The sequence below is a fragment of the Erpetoichthys calabaricus genome, chromosome 2, assembly GCF_900747795.2.
Source record: "Erpetoichthys calabaricus chromosome 2, fErpCal1.3, whole genome shotgun sequence".
In the NCBI taxonomy this organism is placed as follows: domain Eukaryota; kingdom Metazoa; phylum Chordata; class Cladistia; order Polypteriformes; family Polypteridae; genus Erpetoichthys; species Erpetoichthys calabaricus.
This window is the reverse complement of record NC_041395.2, coordinates 329,611,135-329,635,557: the sequence shown is the minus strand read 5'-3', so window position 1 is coordinate 329,635,557 and position 24,423 is coordinate 329,611,135. Positions and strand designations below refer to the sequence as shown.

Sequence of the window (24,423 nt, the reverse complement as noted above, 5' to 3'; positions counted from 1 at the left end):
TAAAAAATTGTAGAAAGTTCTCCAAATTCCTTTTCATATCTTATACATATGCAAGTGGGGGATAGGAAAGTGTGCCATTTTCTGTTTTACTGTTTGTTATTATATAGCCACATGGTATATTAGCATCTATGCCTTAGATTTGAGTGATAGTATAAGTCACTTTATTTAGAGAGTTGGAAAATATGTATGAACGTTTCTTCTTGTATTTGAAATCTCCCCAAGTAACATTCATTAGGCTACCAACATTTTACAGAAAGTGCTCCAATTGATTCTATCACTGCTAGCGGTATGTTGCCTTACTGCTTACAATATGACATCACATGCATGTTTCTTCCATGTGTTTTATCAAACATAATCATTATTGCATGCAGATTAGATGTATCCATCAATTGACAAATCATTTATTATAACCATGAATAATGCTAATGAAGTGAAGGAGGCCAAGTCTACAGAAATGTGCATTTTTTTGTTTTACAGCAACTGTATCACCTACATCACAAAGTACTTCACCAACATCCACAACTGCTTCAAGTAAGTAACAATGTATTTCTCTTTTTTATTTGCAATGTCAACATTTCAATATTATTAAATTGTATCTTCTTGGTAGTTGAAATGTTTACCATCTTTCATTTTCTGAAGCCTCTAATTAGTTTTGTATTACTATGGAATGTATGTTGGTAGGATTCAGTACATAGTTTGAACTATGAGCCGGTGATGTCTCACACTGATTCTTATGCACATTTGCGAGTGTCACTTGTTTGAAGAAAGCCAGTAAGATCCTCACAAGCTCTTGTCACCACTTTAAGTTCCTTTCTTATGTACAAAAGTGTTCAAGGCACAAATCCTGATCTGTAATACTGCAGTCTATTTTGTTTTAACAGCAAGTTCGACTTCTATAACGACAACTGATTCAACAACATCCACAGCTTTGTCAAGTAAGTGATAATGAAGTTTCATACTTTTTTTTGAATCTCAGCACTTCAAGAGTAATAAATCTGTCCACAACTGCTTCAAGTAAGTAACAATGTATTTCTTTTTTTTTTGCAATGCCAACATTTCAAGATTATTTAATTGTATCTTCTTAGTAGTTGAAATGTTTACTTCATTTTCTGAATCCACTAATTAGTTTTGTGTTACTATGGAATGTATCTTTGTAGGATTAAGTACAATGTTGGAAATAACAGCTGGTGATGTTACACACTGATTCTAACGCGCATTCGTGAGTGTCACTTGTTTTAAGAAAGCCAGTAAGAGCCTCACATGCTCTTGTCACCGCTGTAAGGCCCTTCCTACGTAGAGAGGCCTTTGAGACACAGACTCTGATCTGTAATATGTTGTGTTTTTTTGTTTTAATAGCAAATGCTATTTCTACAACAACAACTGATTCAGCAACATCCACAACTGATTCAAGTAAGTAACAATGTATTTCTTTTTTTGCAATGCCAACATTTCAAGATTGTTTAATTGTATCTTCTTGATAGTTGAAATGTTTACCATCTTTCATTTTCTGAATCCACTAATTAGTTTTGTGTTGCTATTGAATGTATCTTGGTAGGATTAAGTACATACAGTAGTTGGAACAAGGAGCTGGTGATGTCACACACTGATTCTTACGCTCATTTGCGAGTGTCACTAGTTTCAAGAAAGCCAGTAAGAGCCTCACATGCTCTTGTCACAACTGTAAGGCCCTTCCTACGCAGAGAGGCCTTTGAGACACAGACTCTGATCTGTAATATTGTGTGTTTTTTTGCTTTAATAGCAAGTGCTAATTCTACAACAACAACTGATTCAACATCATCCATAACTTTGACAGTCATTATTTGAAGAGTAATAAATTTGTTGTTATTCCAATTACAAGTATTTGTGTCCTTCATTTTCTGTCATTTTGTTTTGTGTTGCTATGGAATGGCTCTTGTTAGAACCAAACGTAAAATAACAACATTGGACTGAAACTTCTTCTGCATCAGTTTGAATTAAAACATTTGTTACTATCTTTGGATCTGTTTTATGCTCTGTATGGTCTGTGTTCTAAAATATGATATGGAGATTACTTTTACAAAGTTTTCACAAATCTTGCAAGTACCATTAAGTGTATTTTTTTTTTTTTACCTTTTTGAATATGCTTACGTGGATTCATTGTATTTTTTCAATGTTAGTTTAGTGACGCTGCTGAAAACATCTTCTTTTCCTGTTACCTACCTAATTCTACAAATGAATTAAAAAAGACAAGCATTACATGTAGCATTACAATAAATTGAATATATCAGTTTTATATCCAGTAACAATGTGTTTAAAAGGAAAGAAAATATAATCTGTAATACTTTGTATGGTGTAGTTTTTCAAACATTGGATCTAATTTGAGACAACTGTGGTATTATGTGTCTTCTCAGTCACTTTTACTAAAGATTTTCTTTTTTTCTTCTAATTTGTTAGGTGGCAGAACCATTGGCGGAATTGTGGGAGGAATCTTGGTCCTATTCCTACTCTTGGGCATAGTGGTTTTCTTTGTGCATAAGAGATGGTACAATTGTTATTTTTCCTTCGACGTACAGTTTTGATTTATTTTTTTCTGTTAACAAAGATTCTTCATTCAACACCGTTACCAGCACGTAAAGCTTATGCAGCATTCAGTTTAGTTTGTTTTGTATAGTACCTCTTCACTGAGTACCATCTTGAAGGTCATAATTAAGCAATCCACTAACCATACAAGATTTAGCGAAACTTTGCGCAAATGCTTAAAAACCAAGAAAATCACATAATTTCACATTGGTAAAATCAAGTCCTAAAACATCCTAGAATGTCCATGAACATTACACTTTTCACAAAAGCTTCTTGAAATTTTTTCTAATTATTCTTGAGCATGTGCTTAACAATTATGAAGAAATATCTTATCATGAATTATCAAGTATTGTTGGTTGCGCTGTACAAGTATGCAGATATCATTTTGTTATGAGCACAAGCTGTTAAAACATTAGTGCAAGATACATTTAAAAGTCCTAAAGCAGCAAAAATCGTGCTGGGCAACACTTCATCAACATGAATTGGCTTGAAAACTGAAATTATTGTAATTGGTGCCACTAAGACAAAATAAATATATCGGGCGGGTTATCATTAGTTTGACATAGGAATCATGGGTGAAGCTGTATTCAGAAGTCAAGTGAAAAGACAAAAGCATTGTAAGAATGCAATGCATGCCAGCAGCTCAATAGTGAAAAGCTTCTTATGATTTTTGTTAAGGCCTTAGTCAAGCCTGGACAGCAGAATAACTTGCAATCCCATTTCTGAACAGCTGCATGACTCAAACTACAGGATATTTAATAGATATAACCTGACACTTAGTACATTCTCTGTGACACGCTGGACATCTTTCATTTAAAAAAAAAAACTGATTACTTAAAATCTGAAATTGTATAGTCCTTGCATGATTAAGCCTTATTCTGTTAGATATTGCAACAGTATGAATAAGGAAAGGACAATCTTTTTTATTTGGAGTAAATATGTATATTTATCCTAATGTTGAGTTGCAGCACATTTTAAGGTAATGCTGGTGTAGAAAATAGAAAAAAGGAATATGTGCACCTGCATGAAAGGAACTTGGATTAAAACTCGCAGTGCAAGCAAATGGAAATTGAAATAGGGCTATAGGAGAATGATACAGTCTTCACACTGTACTGTGGGCCTAAATTTATGAGCCATAGAGATGTCAGCATTATATTTCAGCATTTCAATGACTGTGTTTAAACAAATAACCCAGATTCCTGAGTCCATCTGTGGATGCTGCTCAGTGGTTGCAAGGATGTAGCCGCTGTAACATTCTTCTATCTCTGTGTCCTGGCATGGACAGGAGATATCGCCCCCCTCCCTAGCCTTCCGTTATCAAGGCCTCGTGGCCAGGTGGATGTCCATCACACTAAGTAAAAATATTCATAGCACAATTATGGGGCTAAGGCAGATATTTATTAAATCATCAGTCTGGAAAGAAGCAGCATCAGTAGTTAATCTAATGAAAATTAACCCCTCAAAAATGCATATTACGATTAATTTAAAAAAATGATGTGGAATTTGTGTCAGAATACCGTATATTACACAGGACTTTGATTTCTAAGAAAAAATACAGCATACTCTCAGTACTTGAATTCTGTACATTAGACGTTTCACGAGTAGAGTAGTTCACTAGCTGAGTATCCAACAGGGAGCACGTGTTCACTGGGAATTGTAACTCGTGATTTGAACCAATACATATTCCTTCTCAGTAACTATGGTGGAGATATTAAGGCAAAAGAAATATGGTTCAAAAGAAAGGATACATCCATCCATCCATCCATCCATCCATTTTCCAACCCGCTGAATCCGAACACAGGGTCACGGGGGCCTGCTGGAGCCAATCCCAGCCAACACAGGGCACAAGGCAGGAAACAATCCTGGGCAGGGTGCCAACCCACCGCAGAAGGATACATTTAACTTGTTTTAAACTGCAGATTTCATTCTAATATATAGAACAGCGTTTCTCAACCTTTAAGTATTTGCGACCCGAGTTTTCATAACAGTTTTAATCGCGCCCCCCTAACGTTTTTTGAAAGGAGCCCATTAATACCAATTTGTTCTTTTTTAATTAATGATATATCATAGATGCATATTTTATTATACCTACTTAACTTTTATCGACATTTATCTAACTCTATATTTATTTTTCTAGTATCAGAATGTAGTTTAAGTTAATTTGTTTTGGTTTCAATAGGATGTATTTTTCATATTTTCGATTCTTGTTTTCTTTTTTTCACATCTTCGCACCCCCCTTTTTGTTACTTCGCGCCCCCCTAGGGGGGCCCACCCCACAGTTTGAGAACCACTGATATAGAAGAAGCCATGGGATAATACTGTTGTCCTACAGTTTTTCAGTGGGGTCTTTGGTGATTGTATGTCCAACTATGGAGGAGTTTGGAGGCATTTCTCTTAGGTACAGACTTTTTACATCTGTACAAGGTGGCTTCTGGCTTATTGAAGCTCTGACAGGCTTTGTACCCACATTTTCCACTGACAAGTACTACTGTATGTATGGTTAGGCTCTGTTTTGATAATTTCACACATTTAGTGAGCTATTTTCAGGTTCTGCTGACCAAGGCTATATATGGTGTAGTCGAGTAAGTGTAAGGACAGAATATAAAGAAATGTTGGGGTGTCCACCGGGTCACCCCGTTTAATTGAAATGTACTGTAAAACAGAACAAGCACACTGATGACTTAGAAGTTGTCTCACTTGCGGCATTTAATGAAGGAAGAATAAGATAAGAAAAAGGACAAAAGAAAGTAAATGCTGTGAATAGTATTTAATCCATCCTTGTATTATATAAACCCACCTAATACAGGTTTGTGGTTGTTTGGGGTGGGGGGAGACAGGAAGCTTTAACTGCAGCAGCATTAGGTGCAAGGCAGGACCCTAACCTTGATGGGTTTAATTGTCAACTAAGCTAGAAAAAACTTTGTGTGGTTATTGGAGGAAAATATAGAAAAAACAGAGCAGAGTACAATCGAAAAAAACAAAGCACAGTCTGAATGTGCAGACTCTATGCAGACAGTGACAGGACTAGCATTTGTTACTGGGTTGCTTGTGCTCACTTAGGAATAACAGAATGCAACTTATTTATGGTGTGGTTAGCCTGTCTTTTTCATTCAGGGTGTTTTGCTATATAAAATAATTGGAATTTTATAGGACTGAGCACATTTCTATTATGAAGAAAAGATATTCTAGATTGCCTTTGGAGTAGTTATATAGAAATGTAATGGGAGGCGGAATGTATCTCCAACTTACTGAAGCAGGACAGGTGTGCGAGGTTAGTTGCATGGAGAACAATCACAAATGTCTTCGGCAATAAGGCTGGAGATGCCATTTGCATTTTCTTCTGGCTTAGTTTTCTATTTTGTTTGAGATAGAGGACTCTAAGGAGGTAGCATGAGTGAGTGAAACACACTAGATGTCTGTCTTGACCCTATAGATTGTAGCATTAAAGGACAGGAATGAGTGATTAGTGCTCACTGGCAGCAATGGGGGAGAATGGGCTGTGTATCTAGCAATGTGTACAGATTGCCAAATTTCCTATGTGCAGAAGGTTTTTCATTTGTGTGTACTGCTCTTTCCTTACAAGGTGTTGCTTAAGGGCTTATGGGAAATCTTGCAGATATATGTTTAATGTTTACAATGAAAAGGTTCAAATTGTTAAATGAAATATTGGGATATATTAAAAGTACTGATGGATTGTTTTCTTTCAGTTGCTGTATTTTTCTCTTTTCTTATTGTTTGACTTTTTTTGTTATTTACTGGAAACATATATGACCAGTGGGCGGCACGGTGGTGCAGTGGTAGTGCTGCTGCCTCGCAGTAAGGAAACCTGGGTTCGCTTCCCGGGTCCTCCCTGTGTGGAGTTTTCATGTTCTCCCCGTGTCTGCGTGGGTTTCTTCCCACAGTCCAAAGACATGCAGGTTAGGTGCATTGGCGATCCTAAATTGTCCCTAGTGTGTGCTCGGGGTGGGCTGGTGCCCTGCCTTGGCTTTGTTTCCTGCCTTGTGCCCTGTGTTGGCTGGGATTGGCTCCTGTGGCCCTGTGTTAGGATATAGCGGGTTGGATGATGACTGACTGACTGACATACATGATCATGTAAATGTCCCATTTATTACCATTATTTCTTTTGCTGAATATCTTTGTTCTGATTCTGAAATATGTAAATTAATTTTAACTTATTGTTATATAGTCCTATTCACCAGAAACCGGTACTTACTCTGACCTACAAATGTAATATATCAGTGGTAAAGTATGTTCATTGTGTTAATAACAGGTTTACTCCAGAGTGTTATCTTGCCATTGGCCAATATACTACATACAGTACAATACTGTTTTGGTTTTCTGTTTATTTCTAGGAGAGGAAGAAAACAAACACTGTCTCTTGGCAGTGTAGCTAGCCGTTCTACTTGCAGGTAGGTTTCTGTTCATGGTTCTTTTTAAGCTAAACTTTCTTTAATAGGATGGAAAAACAGAAATACATCAATTAAAATCCAAAATGATACTGATAATTAAATGTCACCAGGAGCCCATTAAGAAAGCCTTGGTACTACTGTACTTTATTAAAAAAAATAAAGGTGCCAAAGTTATTTTTCAAAGCGATATTGCCATATTGGAGCGATTTTTGATTCTCAAAATAACCATTCACATTAGGTTTCCAGAAAGAACGTTTAATTATTTAAATCCATAACAGGTTTCATAAATAACCCTGAATAGATGTTAAAAGGACTCTTGCTGCGTATAAATACACAGGCTAAACTGAGAAAAGCGCTATATAAATGTAATGAATTATTATTATATTATTATAAATTCAGATTTTCTTGGTTCTGTTCATATTCTTCTAGGTAGCTTAGCACACATTAAATATATCTGTTTTGCTCAAATACTGAGAACCTTTTCAAAGTCCAGAGAAATAATTTCATATGCAAAAAAAAAAAACAATTCTAAGAATGTCTAGCCTAAGTTTTACAAAGAAGCTAAAGAAGCCAGTAAAGTGCCATTAAAGAACTGTTTTTTTTGTTTGTTTGTTTTCTTTATAATTTTATTGATTTTATTGTAATCACACAACATTCCATACAAATAGATCATTTTTAACAAAAATAGGATCAAAAACAAATCAACCCCCATCCCTGAGAAAGAGAGCATGGCCAGTAGAGTAAAACTTAAAGCTAGTGAAAATAAGTAAATAGATGTGAATAAAGATAAATGGAGAAGAAAATGAAATGGGGAAAGAATCTACTTCCTCAGTGCTTTGAGAGCTTATTCTAAAATGTTATTGATCAGATCCTGCCAGGTTTTGAAAAAGTTCTGCACAGATCCTCTAAGTGAGAATTTGACTTTTTCCAATTTCACATATTATATAACATCAGTTACCCACTGACTTAGAATAGGAGAGTTAGGATTTTTCCAGTTGAGCAAAATAAGTCTACGTGCCAATAGTGTAGTAAAAGCAATCACAGTTTGTTTGTCCTTCTCCACTTTAAGCCCATCTGTGAGCCCACCAAACACAGCTCTTAACCCTTTAACCGCCAACTCCCTAAATATTCCCCAAGCCAGGCGAAATCTGAACAATTTTTGTTTTTTTACTTTTTTACATTTTTTTTACATTTTTTACATTTATTCAAGCAGTATTGACCCCTAAATGTTGTGCAAGTTGCTAGTGTATACACGAAATCTATAAATGTAACCTGAATTCTCAGCTAAGCAAAACATCTTGATACCAAACCGTGCCCTTTTCAATGGTAGATACTGTCGAAACTGTAAATAAACTTTCATCAACTGCAACTGACGGTCCTGGCATGTAGGGCAACTGAAATGCTTCAAATAAATGATCAATCAAAGGACGTAGCTTGAACAAGTGGTCGTGGTTTGGATCTTTCTTATCTGGCTCGTTTCTGTTGTCATTCAAATGAAAGAATTTCAGCAGCAAAGAGAATCGGTTACGTGTCATGACAGCTGCAAAAATAGGTGTTGCATACATAGGATCTGTAGACCAGTACATCTCAATATCTGGTTTTCTGATTATTCCCATCAACATCAAAATCCCAATGAATTTTTTCATTTTGTTTTCATCAGTGTCAAACCAAGCACGAACACGGGAATGTGAAGGTAAATTGGGATTTTTCTCAATAAACTGTGCTGCAGAAAAGGTAGTTCACCACGGGCAGCAGCCCAGCTGAGATGCTGGGGATACACCCACTCAGCGCCGTCATCCGATGCCTCTTCATTCACAGTATCATGCAGCGCACGTTGCTGCTCATCACTGTCACTAAAATCTTCTTCAGAACTGCTACAATCATGATCAGAACTGTCCAAAATCGCCTGCAAAGCCTCACTTGAAGTCAGTTTACGTTTCGCCATATTCAGCTGTTACATGCGAATCACGTCACATGACCGGCCAAAACAACCACAGACTTGTCGAAATACAACGTAGTAATAATACCCACGCCAAACCATCAGTTATACTACTTGCCAGGCATTCATATAACCACAGGCAAATGTGCCGGATAATTCCGGCAGTATGGCGTTAGCATTAAAACAGCGGTGCCGGATATATCCGGCAGAGGGCGGTGAAGGGGTTAATGGATTAGCGGGGATTGTGACACCAAGGCTGTCTGAAAGGCATTTAAAGCTTTTGTTCCAGAATGATGTTAATTTGGTGCAGGCCCAAAACATGTGACCCGGTGAGGCTGGAGCTTGATTGCAGCATTCACAGGTTAGATCTTGCCCTGGAAACATTTTGGACAATTTTAAACGAGACAGATGTGCTCGATATATAATTTTGAGCTGAATAATTGTATGTTTTGCGCATATGGAGCTCAAGTGAATTCTGTGCACTGCTACTTTCCACTCCTTTCTGATATGTTGAGTAACAGATCCTTTTCCCACTGTCCTCTTGGATCTTTGAAATGGAGGGACTGTAAAATGGTTTTATATGAGCAATATTTTTTCCAGCATAGAAGGAGGTGGAAGTTGAGGAAAAATTGGGCAGGTTCTGTTTAACAAAGTTTCTAATTTGAAGGTAGTGAAGAAATGTGTTGTTGGAAAGTTATTTTTAACGGTATAGAAAGATAAAGCATCGGAAACAGGCTTGCATGCTGTCATTCTGCTGCTTAAAGGTGGGGAAAGATAGCTTAGATAATTCATTTGTGCCTTCCTCCTAAGGTTCTCTGGAGTATAGAAAGAAGTACAAACTGGTAGGCAGAAGTACAAGGTGGACATCATCAACTTTCAAAGACTGACCCATGACAGTAACTTGTGGTTGAGTTCCTAGACTTAAATATGCACTCTGCCAAGTGCTGCTCCAAAAATAAAAATGGGTGTCTTATTTTAAACAGTTTTCAACTTCTTAATCCATGCATAAAACCTGTTTTTGATTTCTTTTAAAATACAAATGGTTGTTAACATGACTAATATTGCTGTACTGTTTATCCAGTACTTTCTCTTTTTTGTGTTTTTTTAATTAATTTTATTTCATGTTTGGACTGGTGCCCAGTTTTGTTGGTGTCAATTGTAACCCATTCTGGAGCATGGCCTATTGTATGCTATTATATTTACTATGATATAATTTAAATCAACAAGCTAAATGTCTGACCTGAAATGCCATCATTCAAATGATTATTCTTTCATTTTTTGAATTAATATCAAAACAAATATTATTTAAACTATGTTACTGCATTATTGAAAACAAAGGTATGCATTTTGACTTGAGGAACAAAGGACGTTTTACACATACATGAAAAATGATAGAAAAACATAGATTACTCCTATCACTACCAAAATAAAGTACATACAAACTAGCAGTTAACTATATTTAGTGATCGTTTTGTTTTCTTTTTCAGAAGAAGGATTTAGAACAGTTAGAGGTATTATGTCCTATGTATCCCAAAAAAGAGTTATCATAATAAATTAATTAGGTAACAAATAGTCTGTATAGCAAATCATTTTGTTTGTAAATCAAATGTAAATACTTTTTTATGAATATTTTACATATATTCTTCAGAAACAAACCTATCAAGGCTGAAAAGTATGAGATGTACTATCTTGAACAACATACAGATCAAAACTATGGTTTTGCATTGCAGTTTGAGGTAAGCAGTATTAATTATTTTTCTAAACATAACTGCATTGTTGTCCACATATTGGAAGTGTCTTCAACCTGAGCCTGGAACAGGAGAGAGTCCCGAGGCTTTGGAAAACATCTTGCATCACCCCAGTCCCAAAGGTATCACGTCCTAGTGAGCTGAATGACTTCTGGCCTGTCGCTCTGACGTCACATGTGATGAAGACCATGGAGCGGCTGCTGCTTCACCACCTGAGGCCACAGGTCTGCCACGCCCTCGACCCTCTGCAGTTCGCATACCAGGTGGGAGCGGAGGATGCCAGCATCTATATGCTACACCGATCCCTCTCCTACTTGGACAGAGGCAGTGGTGCAGTAAGAATTATGTTTCTGGACTTCTCTAGTGCCTTCAACACCATCCAACCTCTGCTCCTTAGGAACAAGCTGACAAAGATGGGAGTAGATTCATACCTGGTGGCATGGATCGTGGACTATCTTACAGACAGACCTCAGTATGTGCGTCTCGGGAACTGCAGGTCTGACATTGTGGTCAGCAACACAGGAGCACCGCAGGGGACTGTACTGTCTCCGGTCCTGTTCAGCCTATATACATCGGACTTCCAATACAACTCGGAGTCCTGCCACGTGCAAATGTTCGCTGACGACACTGCTATCGTGGGCTGCATCAGGAGTGGGCAGGAGGAGGAGTATAGGAACTTAATCAAGGACTTTGTTAAATGGTGCGACTCAAACCACCTACACCTGAACACCAGCAAAACCAAGGAGCTGGTGGTGGATTTTAGGAGGCCCAGACCCCTTGATTATTAGGGGTGACTGTGTGCAGAGGGTACAGACCTATAAATACTTGGGAGTGCAGCTGGATGATAAATTGGACTGGCCTGCCAATACTGATGCGCTGTGCAAGAGAGGACAGAGCCGACTATACTTCCTTAGAAGGCTGGCGTCCTTCAACATCTGCAATAAGATGCTGCAGATGTTCTATCAAACGGTTGTGGCGAGCGCCCTCTTCTATGCGGTGTTGTTTGGGGAGGCAGCATAAAGAAGAGGGACACCTCATGCCTGGACAAATTGGTGAGGAAGGCAGGCTCTATTGTAGGCATGGAGCTGGACAGTTTGACATCTGTGGCACAGCGACGGGTGCTCAGCAGGCTCCTGTCAATCATGGAGAATCCACTGCATCCACTGAACAGGATCATCTCCAGACAGAGGAGCAGCTTCAGCGACAGACTGCTGTCACCGTCCTGCTCCACTGACAGACTGAGGAGATCGTTCCTCCCCCACACTATGCGACTCTTCAGTTCCACCGGGGGGGCTGTGGGGCGGTTTGTTACTATCTGTTATACCTGCATTGTTATCACTCTTTAATTTAATATTGTTTTTTATCAGTATGCTGCTGCTGGAGTATGTGAATTTCCCCTTGGGATTAATAAAGTACAGTATCTATCTCTATCTATCTCTATCTATCTCTATCTATCTCTATCTATCTACTGAATAGTATTATAATATGCACAAAGTTTACCTTTATATTAAACATAATATATGATGTTATTCTAAACTTTTAAAGTATTGTTTAAAAGGTGGCATTTGGTGCTTTTGCTTTTGCTTTAAGTTTATTTTTTTAATATCAAGTTCAAGTTTCCTGTGTATGCCATATATACTGTTTCAAAACAGAAATTTAATCATCTTTACACCAGAAATGATTAGGGAAACTAAATTATATATAAGTGCACATAGCAATGTGTTCTCAGGGTTCAAATGAGTATGAGAATCACACAGTGAAGGAGACTATACTGGTCACTGGCATGTGCCTTCATGCAGTATTGTGCATAGAAATTTGTCACTGGACAGCAGTAGGAATTACAAAATTTCCAAGGAGTGTGTTCTCTGGGGGCATTAAATTTAAGAAGAGGAAATGGAGGACTAGCTGATTTCCCACAGCCTTATGGATCAGCCACAGGTTGGGACCCTGCAATCCTATCAGTAAAGATGTTTTCTTTCATCAGGAGTTAAATAAGGGTAGGAATTAATATCTGTGGGCAGCAGAGTGAGCCAGGGAGAGCTTTGTTTGGATTGCCTTAGGATTTTCAAGAAGCATCTCCAAAACTAAAAATAAAAACTGAATTTGATATAATGGCTTATCCCTGCCAATAGCTTAATGACCTTGGATGGTTAAGGTGAACTGGTGCAAAGACTTAACTTAAACAGTACTGTAGTAGAGTAGCTGGAGAATATGAAAAAAGATTTAGAGAGAAATGGGGGAACTTTTAGGCTATATTTCTTTTCTGGGTTTGTCCATACTAATGCAGAATTTAACATGGTTGAAGTGACAGTCAGTTCCAAAGCATATTCTTGAATAAACACCTGGACCTACATATATCAGCCAAATTAGAGCTGTCACCCTGCCTAACCTGCATGTTTTTTAAAAGTAGGAGAAAAACTAGCGTACCAAAGGAATAGCCTATTCAGGCTTCATTTTGAACCGAAGACTGAAAGTTATGAGGCAGTAGTACTAACGCCTGTGTCACCATGCTCCAATTTACAGGCAAAAAAGAAAACATGACCCCCTCCAAACAACATACATGTTTAGTATTTAGAACGGCAGCTTCACCTAGTCAGGTTGACGTGTTCTCTTGACATTGAGAGTCTTGAGGAAACAACTGTCCTTGGCTTCTTTGCTTAAGATCTTTTGCTTCTCTGTTCTGTCTTTCCAGATTTTTTTATATTGTGAAAGGGGGTGGATTTAATGAGGGACCCTTTGTTATGTATTTCTAAAAATGAGGGTTTTGAGTTTGGCTCATCAAGTCCTGTATTCATAAGACAGTGTTAGGGATGCTGGGTAGTTGGCTGAAATCCATTCTTTGGTGTTTCTCTCTGCTAGTGTTTACCTTGTTTTGAATTTCTAATATTATAAATAGATACATCCTCAAAACCGCCTATTCATGGTTGTTTGGGGGTGGAGCCTGTCCCAGCAGCATTGAGTGCATTGTGGGAAATGGCCTCAGACAGAGGATCAGTTAATCACCGGGCATTTTAAGGTGTGGTATTGTATTTCTGATAAACATGTGACAGTATTTTAGTAGGTCAAAGGTGAATTCTGAGGTTAAGCAGTATAGTGGTACTTTATATATAGCTTAATGGTAATTGAAAGATACCTTTTTTTATGTAAAATTTATAACTAACAGAAACATATGTTATGTTTCATTATGTCAGGATCTCAAAGTTGTTGGTATCACCCAGCCCACCATTGCAGCACTATGCATGGAAAATAAACAGAAAAATCGTTACAATAATGTATTGCCATGTAAGTATGAAAACAAAACACTTCTTTCATTATTATGCTAATTTTACCTAAAATACGCTGCATGTTTCTGTTCAAAATTACTGTTGATCAGAAGCCAGTCCTTGCTCATGGAACATTTCAAATGTCTCAGCTGATTTAAACTGTCTCAGAAATTACTAATAGTATGAGTGTTGCTTTTCTGTGAAAGACAGACATTTCTATTACAGTAACAGCTTTTGTTACACACACATTTATTTAGTCTTTATGGTTTTTGTTTATTTATTTAAGATTCTGAGCCATTGACTATGTTTTAACCATGGGAAAATGGACTCCAAATAAGTAACAGTAAAGTGACTCAATTCTAATGTTTCTCAATATTTATTAAGAAGTAAGATGACAGACTGATAGAAAAATATACAATGACATTTTTAATGTAGTAGAATTCTTCTTCTTCTTTCGGCTGCTCCCATTAGGGGTTGCCACAGCAGATCATCTTCTTCCATATCTTTCTGTCCTCTGCATCTTGTTCTGTTACACCCATCACCTGCATGTCCTCTCTCACCACATCTATAAACTTTTGCTTAGGCCTTCCTCTTTTCCTCTTCCCTGGCAGCTCTATCCTTAACATCCTTCTCCTAATATACCCAGAATCTCTCCTCTGCACATGTCCAAACCAACGCAATCTTGCCTCTCTGACTTTGTCTCCCAACTGTCCAATTTGAGCTGACCCTCTAATATCCTCATTTCTAATCCTATTCATCCTCGTCACACCCAGTGCAAATCTTAGCATCTTTAACTCTGCCACCTCCACCCCTGTCTCCTGCTTTCTGGTCAGTGCCACCGTCTCCAACCCATATAACATAGCTGGTCTCACTACCGTCCTGTAGACCTTCCCTTTCACTCTTGCTGATACCCGTCTGTCACAAATCATTCCTGACACTCTTCTCCACCCATTCCACCCTGCCTGCACTCTCTTTTTCACTTCTCTTCCACAATCCCCATTACTCTGTACTGTTGAACCCAAGTATTTCAACTCATCCGCCTTCGCCAACTCTACTCCCTGCATCATCACTATTCTGTATTCTGTCTTGTTCCTACTGACCTTCATTCCTCTCCTCTCTAGAGCATATCTCCACCTCTCCAGGGTCTCCTCAACCTGCTCCCTACTAATGCTACAGATCACAATGCCATCAGCAAACATCATAGTCCACGGGGACTCCTGTCTAATCTCATCTGTCAACCTGTCCATCACCATTGCAAATAAGAAAGGGCTCAGAGCCGATCCCTGATGTAATCCCACCTCTAACTTGAATGCATCCGTCACTCCTACCTCAGACCTCACCACTGTCACACTTCCCTCGTACATATCCTGTACAAATCTTACATACTTCTCTGCCACTCCCGACTTCCTCATACAAAACCACAACTCCTCACGAGGCACCCTGTCATATGCTTTCTCCAGGTCCACAAAGACGCAATGCAGCTCCTTCAGGGCTTCTCTAAACTTCTCCATCAACATCCTCAGAGCAAACATTGCATCTGTGGTGCTCTTTCTTGGCATGAAACCATACTGCTGCTCACTGATCATCACCTCACTTCTTAACCAAACTTCCATTACTCTTTCCAATAACTTCATGCTGTGGCTCATCAATTTTATTCCCCTGTATTTACTGCAGTCCTGTACATCCCCCTTATTCTTAAATATCGGCACCAGTACACTTCTTCTCCACTCCTCAGGCATCCTCTAACTTTCCAAGATTCCATTAAACAATCTGGTTAAAAATTCCACTGCCATCTCACCTAAACACCTCCATGCTTCCACAGGTATGTCATCTGGACCAACGACCTTTCCATTTTTCATCCTCTTCATAGCTGTCCTTACTTCCTCTTGGCTAATCTGTTGCACTTCCTGATTCACTGTCTCCATATCATCCAACCTCTTCTCTCTCTCGTTCTCTTCATTCGTCAGCCTCTCAAAGTACTCTTTCCGTCTGCTCAACACACTCTCCTCGCTTGTGAGTACGTTTCCATCTTTATCCTTTATCACCCTAACCTGCTGCACATCTTTCCCAGCTTGGTCCCTATGTCTAGCCAATTGGTACAGGTCCTTTTCTCCCTGCTTAATGTCCAACCTCACATACAACTCATCATACATCTTTTCTTTAGCCTTCGCCACCTCTCTCTTCACCTTGCGCCTTATCTCCTTGTAGTCTTGTCTACTTTCTGCATCTCTCTGACTATCCCACTTCTTCTTTGCCATCCTCTTCCTCTGTATACTCTCCTGTATTTCCTCATTCCACCGCCAGGTTTCCTTTTCCTGCTTCCTCTTTCCAGATGTCACGTCAAGCACCCTTCTTCTTGCTGTCACCCTTACTACATCTGCTGTAATTTCCCAACTGTCTGGTAACTCTTCACTGCCACCCAGTGCCTGTCTCACCTCCTCCCTAAACTCAACCTTGCAGTCTTCATTTTTCAACTTCCACCATTTGATCCTTGGCTTCCTCTTCTTGATCTCCAATGTCATCCTACAGACCACCATCCTATGCTGCTTAACTACACTGTCCCCTGCCACCACTTTGCAGTCTTCAATCTCCTTCAGATTAACTCTTCTGCATAGGATGTAATCTATCTGTGTGCATCTTCCTCCACTTTTGTACGTCACACTATGTTCCTCCCTCTTCTTAAAATACATATTCACCACAGCCATGTCCATCCTTTTGGCAAAATCCACTATCCTCTGACCTTCTTCATTCCTCTCCTTGACACCATACCTACCCATCACCTCCTCGTCTCCACTGTTCCCTTCACCAACATGCCCATTGAAATTTGCTCCAATCACCACTTTCTCTCCCTTGGGTACACTGTTCATCACTTCATCCAACTCACTCCAAAAATCTTCTTTCTCACCCATTGCACACCCAACTTACGGTGCATATGCACTAACAACATTCATCATCACACCTCCAATTTCCAGCTTCATAATCATTACTCTGCCTGACACTCTTTTCACCTCTAAAACACTCTTGACATGCTGTTCCTTCAGAATAACTCCTACCCCATTTCTCCTCCCGCCCACACCATGAGAGAACAATTTGAATCCACCTGGCCTTACTCCCCTTCCATTTAGTCTCTTGCACGCACAATGTATCAACCATCCTTCTCTCTATCATATCTGCTAACTCACTCCCCTTACCAGTCATACTGCCAACATTCAAAGTTCCTACCCTCAGTTCCAGTCTCTTTACTTTCCTCCTCTCCTCCTGCCTCCGGACACGTCTCCCTCCTCTTCTTCTCCTTCTTCTTCTGGAATATTGGTCTTAAAGTCACACACAAGGATTCAACAGCTTTCCATGAATCTACATTCAGGAACAGAATGACCTCATATGACTGGATTCTTATGGGAGTACCAAGACATGTGGTGCACAGAGAAATAAGCCACTTTCTAGACCAATACCATTTTTTTTCTTTCTCCACTTGCATCGTATGACAAAAGCGAAACACCGAACAGGCATCTTTGCTGGCTCTGAAGTCCATTGAACCTCTCCTCCAGTTTGCACAGTCCAAAACACTTGATTTCTTTCTTAATCTTGTAACTGCCATTATTTGTACTCTCTCAGACACTAGACTAGTGTCTCCTCATGGTACCTGGCACAAAAGTTGTGCAAACTTTTAGTAGACACCTTGGCAAAAATGAATTTAGCAATTCTATATTACAGTGATCCCTCGCTATATCGCACTTCGACTTCCGCGGCTTCACTCCATCGTGGATTTTAAATGTAAGCATATCTAAATATATATCACAGATTTTTTGCTGGTTCGCGGATTTCTGCGGACAATGGGTCTTTTAATTTATGGTACATGCTTCCTCAGTTGGTTTACCAGTTGATTCATACAAGGGACGCTATTGGCAGATGGCTGAGTAGCTACCCAATCAGAGCACGTATTACGTATTAAATAAAACTCCTCAATGATATACGATATGCTTCCCACGCGGTGCTTCGCATACTTGAAAGCCCAAACAGCACGTATTGATTTTTGATTGTTTGCTTTTCTCTCTCTGTGTCTCTCACTCTCTCTGACATTCTCTGCTCCTGACCGAGGGAGTGTGAGCAGAGGGGCTGTTCGCACACTGGCCTAGAGGATACGGACGCTCCTCTAAAAAATGCTGAAAGACTACCTTCACATTGCTCCCTTCCTTGCAGCTGCTTTGTCCGGCTTTGCTTTGCATACTTAAAAGCCTGAAGAGCCCTATTGATTTTTGATTGTTTGCTTTTCTCTCTCTCTTTCTGACATTCTCTGCTCCTGACGCGGGCTCCTTTGAAGAGGAAGATATGTTTGCATTCTTTTAATTGTGAGACAGAACTGTCATCTCTGTCTTGTCATGGAGCACAGTTTAAACTTTTGACTAAAGGGTGTTATTATGTCTAGAGGGCTCTAATAATGTTAAAAAACGTATTTAGAAGGTGGTAAACTGGTTTTCTATGCTCTTCATGTGAAAATATTCGGTTTATAAATAAAGAATCCTACTTCGTGGAAATTCATTTATCGCGGTAGAGTCTGGAATGGATTAACCATGATAAATGAGGGTTTACTGTATATTAAATCACACCATTGATCTTTGGCATGATTAATGCTCCTGTGAAGTGTAAAGGAAGTATAGACATTGTACCTCAACAGCCTCTGTGAAAAGATTTTGAATCTAGTTTATAATCTGGAGAGATGAAAAGAGAAATGGGACATATTTCTATTGCTTACGTCATTATATTTATAGGTGTGAGATAACATTTGCAGTTAAGCTTTACTGAAATTAGGGGTGTTTCACATTACTGCACTTAAAGGAGTTCTAATCCTTTAGTTATTTTTATCACATAAAAACTAAATTGTAAAACTCCTATTTATACCATTTTAGGAGTGGTTTAATAAATCCTAAGCCTAAAAGTGCAATGATTGTGTGCAACAATTTTATGTGACATTTTTATGTCACGTTTTTTGTCACGCTTTAAATCAGGTTTATTTTAAAAACCTATATATATGTTTCAGAGTTTATCGAATTTTAATGAAATGTTGTCAGATTTTCAGATTCTTATTCCGTTTTTAAATTATAAGCTAAAAAATATCAAGAACTCACGTCCCACGAGACGAGACTTTATGCCAACAGATTTAACCATGCCCGGGGCCAGAAATAAAAGACAAAGAGTAGATGACAAAGACAGCTGCTGTACAGGCTTTTAAATGTTGAAGGTCACGCAGCACAGCGGCAGCAGCAGCAATCCAGCAGCTGATCGAGCAAAGAGGAAGTAAAAAAAAACAAAAAAAACAACTGTATTTGTTTCCCGTTGTATCACTGTTTAAGAGGGGGTTTCGGAGGACTGACCACGTCTCCTTGGGGTGAGTTCAGCCCCCCTCTTCACAACACGAGTGGCGCATAGCGCAGGCAAGGGGGGTTGGCGAGTGAAGCGAGTGAAGCAAGCAGGGGGTAAGCCCCCTAGTATAAATATATTCATTATCTGAGAAATGTGTTAACTCTGGTGTCTTACTTCTTCAGTCAAGGATTTAAATCCTGACTGAGATCCATCCTTTGTGAAGTCTGCATGTTCTCCATCTCCTAGAATGGCTTTTCCTACCATATCCCAAAAAATATGCAAGTGTGGTTAATTGACTATCTAAGGTATCCTAGTATGTGTGAGTGTGGTGATGTTTGGGCCTGTCTAGAGATGTTTCCTGCATGACCCCCACCTAGAGTTAGAAAATTAATAAATGGGTCCATTCTCTGTAGACAGGATGACTAAGGCAAAAATATGTGGTCTTCACAAACAGCTTTCTACTTTATTTGAAGTAATACAAATACCATATTATATGGTAAAATCAATAACACAATTAAATGTACCCCCATCATTTTAAGCAGAATTTGATTAAGAATTAACTGTATTGTATCTATCTCTGCTATAGTACTTTCTCAAATATATTTTTGTTGGTGTGCATTTTCCTTTCAGATGACATATGTCGTGTCAAGCTAGCAGGTGGCATAAATGATGACTACATCAATGCTAATTATTTGCCAGTAAGTACCACTGAATTAGTAAACAGCAAAGATTTTAGAATGTTTTTTTATGTCAGTTTGGTAAAAATGTTACATCGGTTTTAGTAACTTAAATAAATAAATTATGTTATTCATGATAAATTACTATAACAGTTTAAATAAATGCAGAAGAATACAGTGTCAGACAGTATGGGCATTGCTTCATTTTGCCAGGCATTTAATGGTATTACGGGCTTGTTCTCTGCTTAAAAGAGCAGACTTAACAGAGATGCAGAAAGCCCACTGTACCTTCTTCCACCTTAATTCCAGATGGAACTATCTTTCAGCTCCCCATATACTGTATCTGACATTTTTTAAGCTGGCATTCTGAGTTTCATCTGATAGCCAGATGTATTAATCTACTCATATATATATATAAAATCCTAAGCCTAAAAGTGCAACGGTGACGTTTTTATGTCATGTTTTTTGTCACGCTTTAAATCAGGCTTATTTTAAAAACTACATATATATGTTTGGTATCTTTTCAGAAATTATCGAACTTTAATGTGATGTTGTTAGATTTTCAGATTCTTATTCCGTTTTTAAATTATAAACTAAAAAATATCAAGACATCACGTTTCGCGAGACGGGACTTTGTGCCAAAAGATTTTACCATGCCTGGGGCCAGAAATAAAAGACAAAGAGTAGGACAGTTCCTGTACAGGCTTTTAAATGTTTGAAGCGTCACACGAGATGCAGATCACACGGCACGACAGCAGCAGCAAGCCAGCACCTGATCGAGCAAAGTGAAGGTAAAAAAAAAACTATTTGTTTCCCATTGTATCACCATTTAAGAGGGGGTTTTGGAGGAGTGACCCCGTCTCCTTGGGGTGCGTTCAGCCCCCTTCTTCACAACACAAGTGGCAGAGACGTAAAGTGGCTAGCGAGTGAAGCGAGCACGGGGAAACCCCCTAGTCACACATAAATTGACACATCTGCAGACTCCATCAGACAAAAAGGTGCTTAAAAGTCTATTCATCTTAAGTTTGCAACTGAAAGCTTTCAAATCACACTCTGATGTACAACATAACACACCTAAAATCAGAGGCTGGATAACTACAGGAGATCTTGGTCCAATCACCAAATGCTACATTTTCTTGTAAAATCGAGTGCATACATCTCTTCTGTCTCTTTGAAGATTCTTCTTTGCCCTAAAAGCTACTCCTTAATGAGCAATTGTAGTTGGACACCCCCTCACACACCTCTGTGTACTAGTGAGGGCCAGCTGACTGAGATATTCCACTTTCAAAACTAAAACACTAAACGAAAAAGTTCACAAATTCAAGAAAAAACAGAAAATAAAAAAAAAAAAACAGTGAAAGCGGTTAAGCAGTTACCATGTTTCTGTAATCCTTGTGTATATCAATTAATTGTATTATTCTGCTCTTTAAATTAGTGTGGTTTAATTACTTAACTTTATGTCTAACAACTCTGAACCCCATTCACAGGTTAAGCTGAGAAAAATACCAATATCCAATTATGTAATTTTTTATTGACATTAGCAAGGTAAAACTAATAACTGATTGATTGACATCAATCCGTCCAATTTACCATTCCACCTAACTAAGAACATTCATATAATTTACATAGTGTAATTTTAAACATGTTGAATGTTATGTTTTTGTGAAGTCATTTTGGGATACACACTCCAAATGTGTTAATTGCATTATTTTTTTTCACAAATGTAATAAAGAGTTTGAACCCATGAGTCATTAGTAGCTGTGTTTTGTGTTCTGTACTTTCAGGGTTATAACTCAAAGACAGAATTCATTGGTGCTCAGGGACCCTTGCCGAATACTATAAAAGATTTCTGGAGAATGATCTGGGAACAGAATGTGCACACGCTAGTCATGCTGACACGGTGCAATGAACAGGGAAGGGTAAGTTCTATTGTGTTAATTGAATTCTTGTTGTTCTTCTTACATAATTATTCCCATTTTTATATGGGGGTCACTATTTTTTTACTAGACATCTCCAATAGAGGAGTCTATTATTCACTAAATTATTAACAGTAATTTTGTTAATCAAATCAGGTACAAAATAATCTTTGTTATCTATAAAATTTCTCTCCAGTATCATGTCCATACATTTTTAAAAGAATAATGATTTTATAGTTATTTGGGTTGAGTTTATTCAGAGAAGTGTGAGAAACTTGCTTGTATCAAAGTGATTTAAATAAAGAATCTGATAAATGGGGTGAATAAGCACAGGGCTGTTGGTCATAATGAAGAGCTGTAGGCACAGTAGAAAGATCTGTTTATGAAGAAAATGAAAACTGTCCTACACCATGTGGCATACTAAATTCTTACAACTACAGTAAGTAGTGTTTTAAAATATAGCTTTGCTTATCATTAATTTTATATATCTGGAAAGAATGTGATAACTCTGTCTAGTTAATGCTAGCGTTAGTCATTTAATGTCATTATATCTGAGCTTCCAGATTAGAAAACGGTAAATGTAAAATTTAAATAGGTGTGGCATGATGGAACAGTGCTTAGCACTTCAGCCTCACAGCTCCATAACATGATGAACAGAGACAGGATGTGATGAGGGATCTCTGGGATAATATTGCAGCTTGGCTCTTCTTCTTGTACTCATTTTCATTTTTTCAGCCATGAAAGCATGTTTCCATATTCAGAAGCTCATAGCATACTGATACATACATACTGAATAGCTCTATTCAGTGAACAATTAACCCCTCTTATATACTAAATTGACCCTACTGAATTCCCCATGCTTCTAAATGATTAACAACCACCAGTCTGTGAATTATTGAGGTACTGTACTTGAAGGTTGATCTTTTGTTCCTTATGTATACTCCATGGATGTCACACACAAGAGAAAAATGAGCTGCTAATCTTAAATCTAAAAGGTGTATGACCAGCACTTAGCTTAGCGCTTAACATCAGAGGTTATAAAAGTCAAGAGACAGTACTAAAAGTGAGGGATTGCACAAGTATACATTTTAGAAGTAGAGGAACAGTGCCATAGCAGAACATAACCACTAAAGAAACAGAATTGCGGTAAAAAAAGTAGGTAGGTAGGGGTAGACGTTATTATTATTCCAGAGGGAAATTTGTTAGCAGCAGGAAAGTACAAAAACAGAAGACATTGTTACAGAGATCCAATAGATAAACAAAAACACAACATTCAATGTTAGTGCATAAATACACACAAGATCAAATGCAAAGAAGAATAATTACTTTCAATAGTACATAAAATAATAATGCAGAATTTATTATTTAACAGCATCCCTACAAGTAAAAAAGCTTAAAATGTGTATTGCTCTATGAATAAAAGAGTTATTTAATCTGTTTCTGTTTAACTTTGGAAACCTGAACCTGCAGCCTGATGGCAACAGCTGGAATTTAGAGCAAAGAGGACGGCTACTGTCTGACAGAATTGAGCTGGCTTTCTTTCTGACCTGTTTGCAATACATGTCAGTGGTAGAGATCTGCTGTGAACCAATAATTTTACTGCAAATTGTTGAAAAAAAAAATGTTGTTGATAATTTATATTCTTATTGTTGAGGTTGCCAAACCAACAAATAAAAGCAAGTGTAACAATGGATTCAATAAAGGACATATAAAAAAAGTGTGATTATGGTTTTGTCCACTTTTAAACAGCTGAGTTTCCTAAGAAAGAAAAGTTGTGACTTCCCTTTTTTACACAATTGTGTGTTACATCTTGCCTGATAAAGGGGCCTTAGCTGCATTTGTAATCTATTTAGTTAGCCAATAAAAGGTGTCATTTCACCCGACTTTCTCCTTTATCAATCTATGGCTAACACGGTACAACACTGTACTGCTATGCTCTGTTAAGATCAGACTTTAGTTTGTTATCAATGATTGTTCCCAAGTATTTGTTTTGCTCCACCATCTCCACTTTCTCACCTTTAATTGAGGTTGAGATGGGGGATGGTGGAGAGAACCTGAAATCTACAACCATATATTTTGTCTTAAAAATATTAAGTCATAAATTTAAAGAGATCACACCATTGTACAAACTCATTGACAATAAGTCCATGGCTGTCTTCCTTATCTTGTAAAAGACTCACAATGACAGAGTCATCTGCAAATTTCAGGATATGCCTATCCTTGTGTAAACTCCTGCAGTCATTTGTATACATGAAAAACAAAAGAGGAGTTAAACAACAACCTTGAGGAGTGCCCACAGATGTACTTAGGCTATCAGAGAAACAGCCATCAACACTCACTCTTTGAGTTCCGTTTGTTAAAAAGTCCAGAATCCACAACACCAAGTTAGGGTCAAAACAGAATTGATCAACTCTTTAAACCACAAAAGCAGACTAGTTATTTTTTTACATTTATAAAATACTAGGTACATTACCCATCTTCTTCTTTTGGCTGCTCCTGTTAGGGGTTGCCAGAGCAGATCATCTTCTTCCATATCTTTCTGTCCTCTGCA

At 38.1% G+C, this 24,423-nt stretch overlaps 1 protein-coding gene across 1 annotated transcript in view; it reads left to right on the top strand.

Annotated features, from left to right (window-relative positions):
• Positions 1-24,423, top strand: part of ptprjb.1 (protein tyrosine phosphatase receptor type Jb, tandem duplicate 1) — a 111,792-nt gene that overhangs the window by 72,713 nt on the left and 14,656 nt on the right. The window contains exons 30-37 of the mRNA XM_051923414.1: positions 882-935; positions 1,357-1,410; positions 2,434-2,521; positions 6,912-6,968; positions 10,556-10,643; positions 13,847-13,937; positions 19,910-19,977; positions 21,741-21,875. Coding sequence (XP_051779374.1) covers positions 882-935; positions 1,357-1,410; positions 2,434-2,521; positions 6,912-6,968; positions 10,556-10,643; positions 13,847-13,937; positions 19,910-19,977; positions 21,741-21,875 — 635 coding nt within the window. The remainder of the gene's footprint in view (positions 1-881; positions 936-1,356; positions 1,411-2,433; positions 2,522-6,911; positions 6,969-10,555; positions 10,644-13,846; positions 13,938-19,909; positions 19,978-21,740; positions 21,876-24,423) is intronic.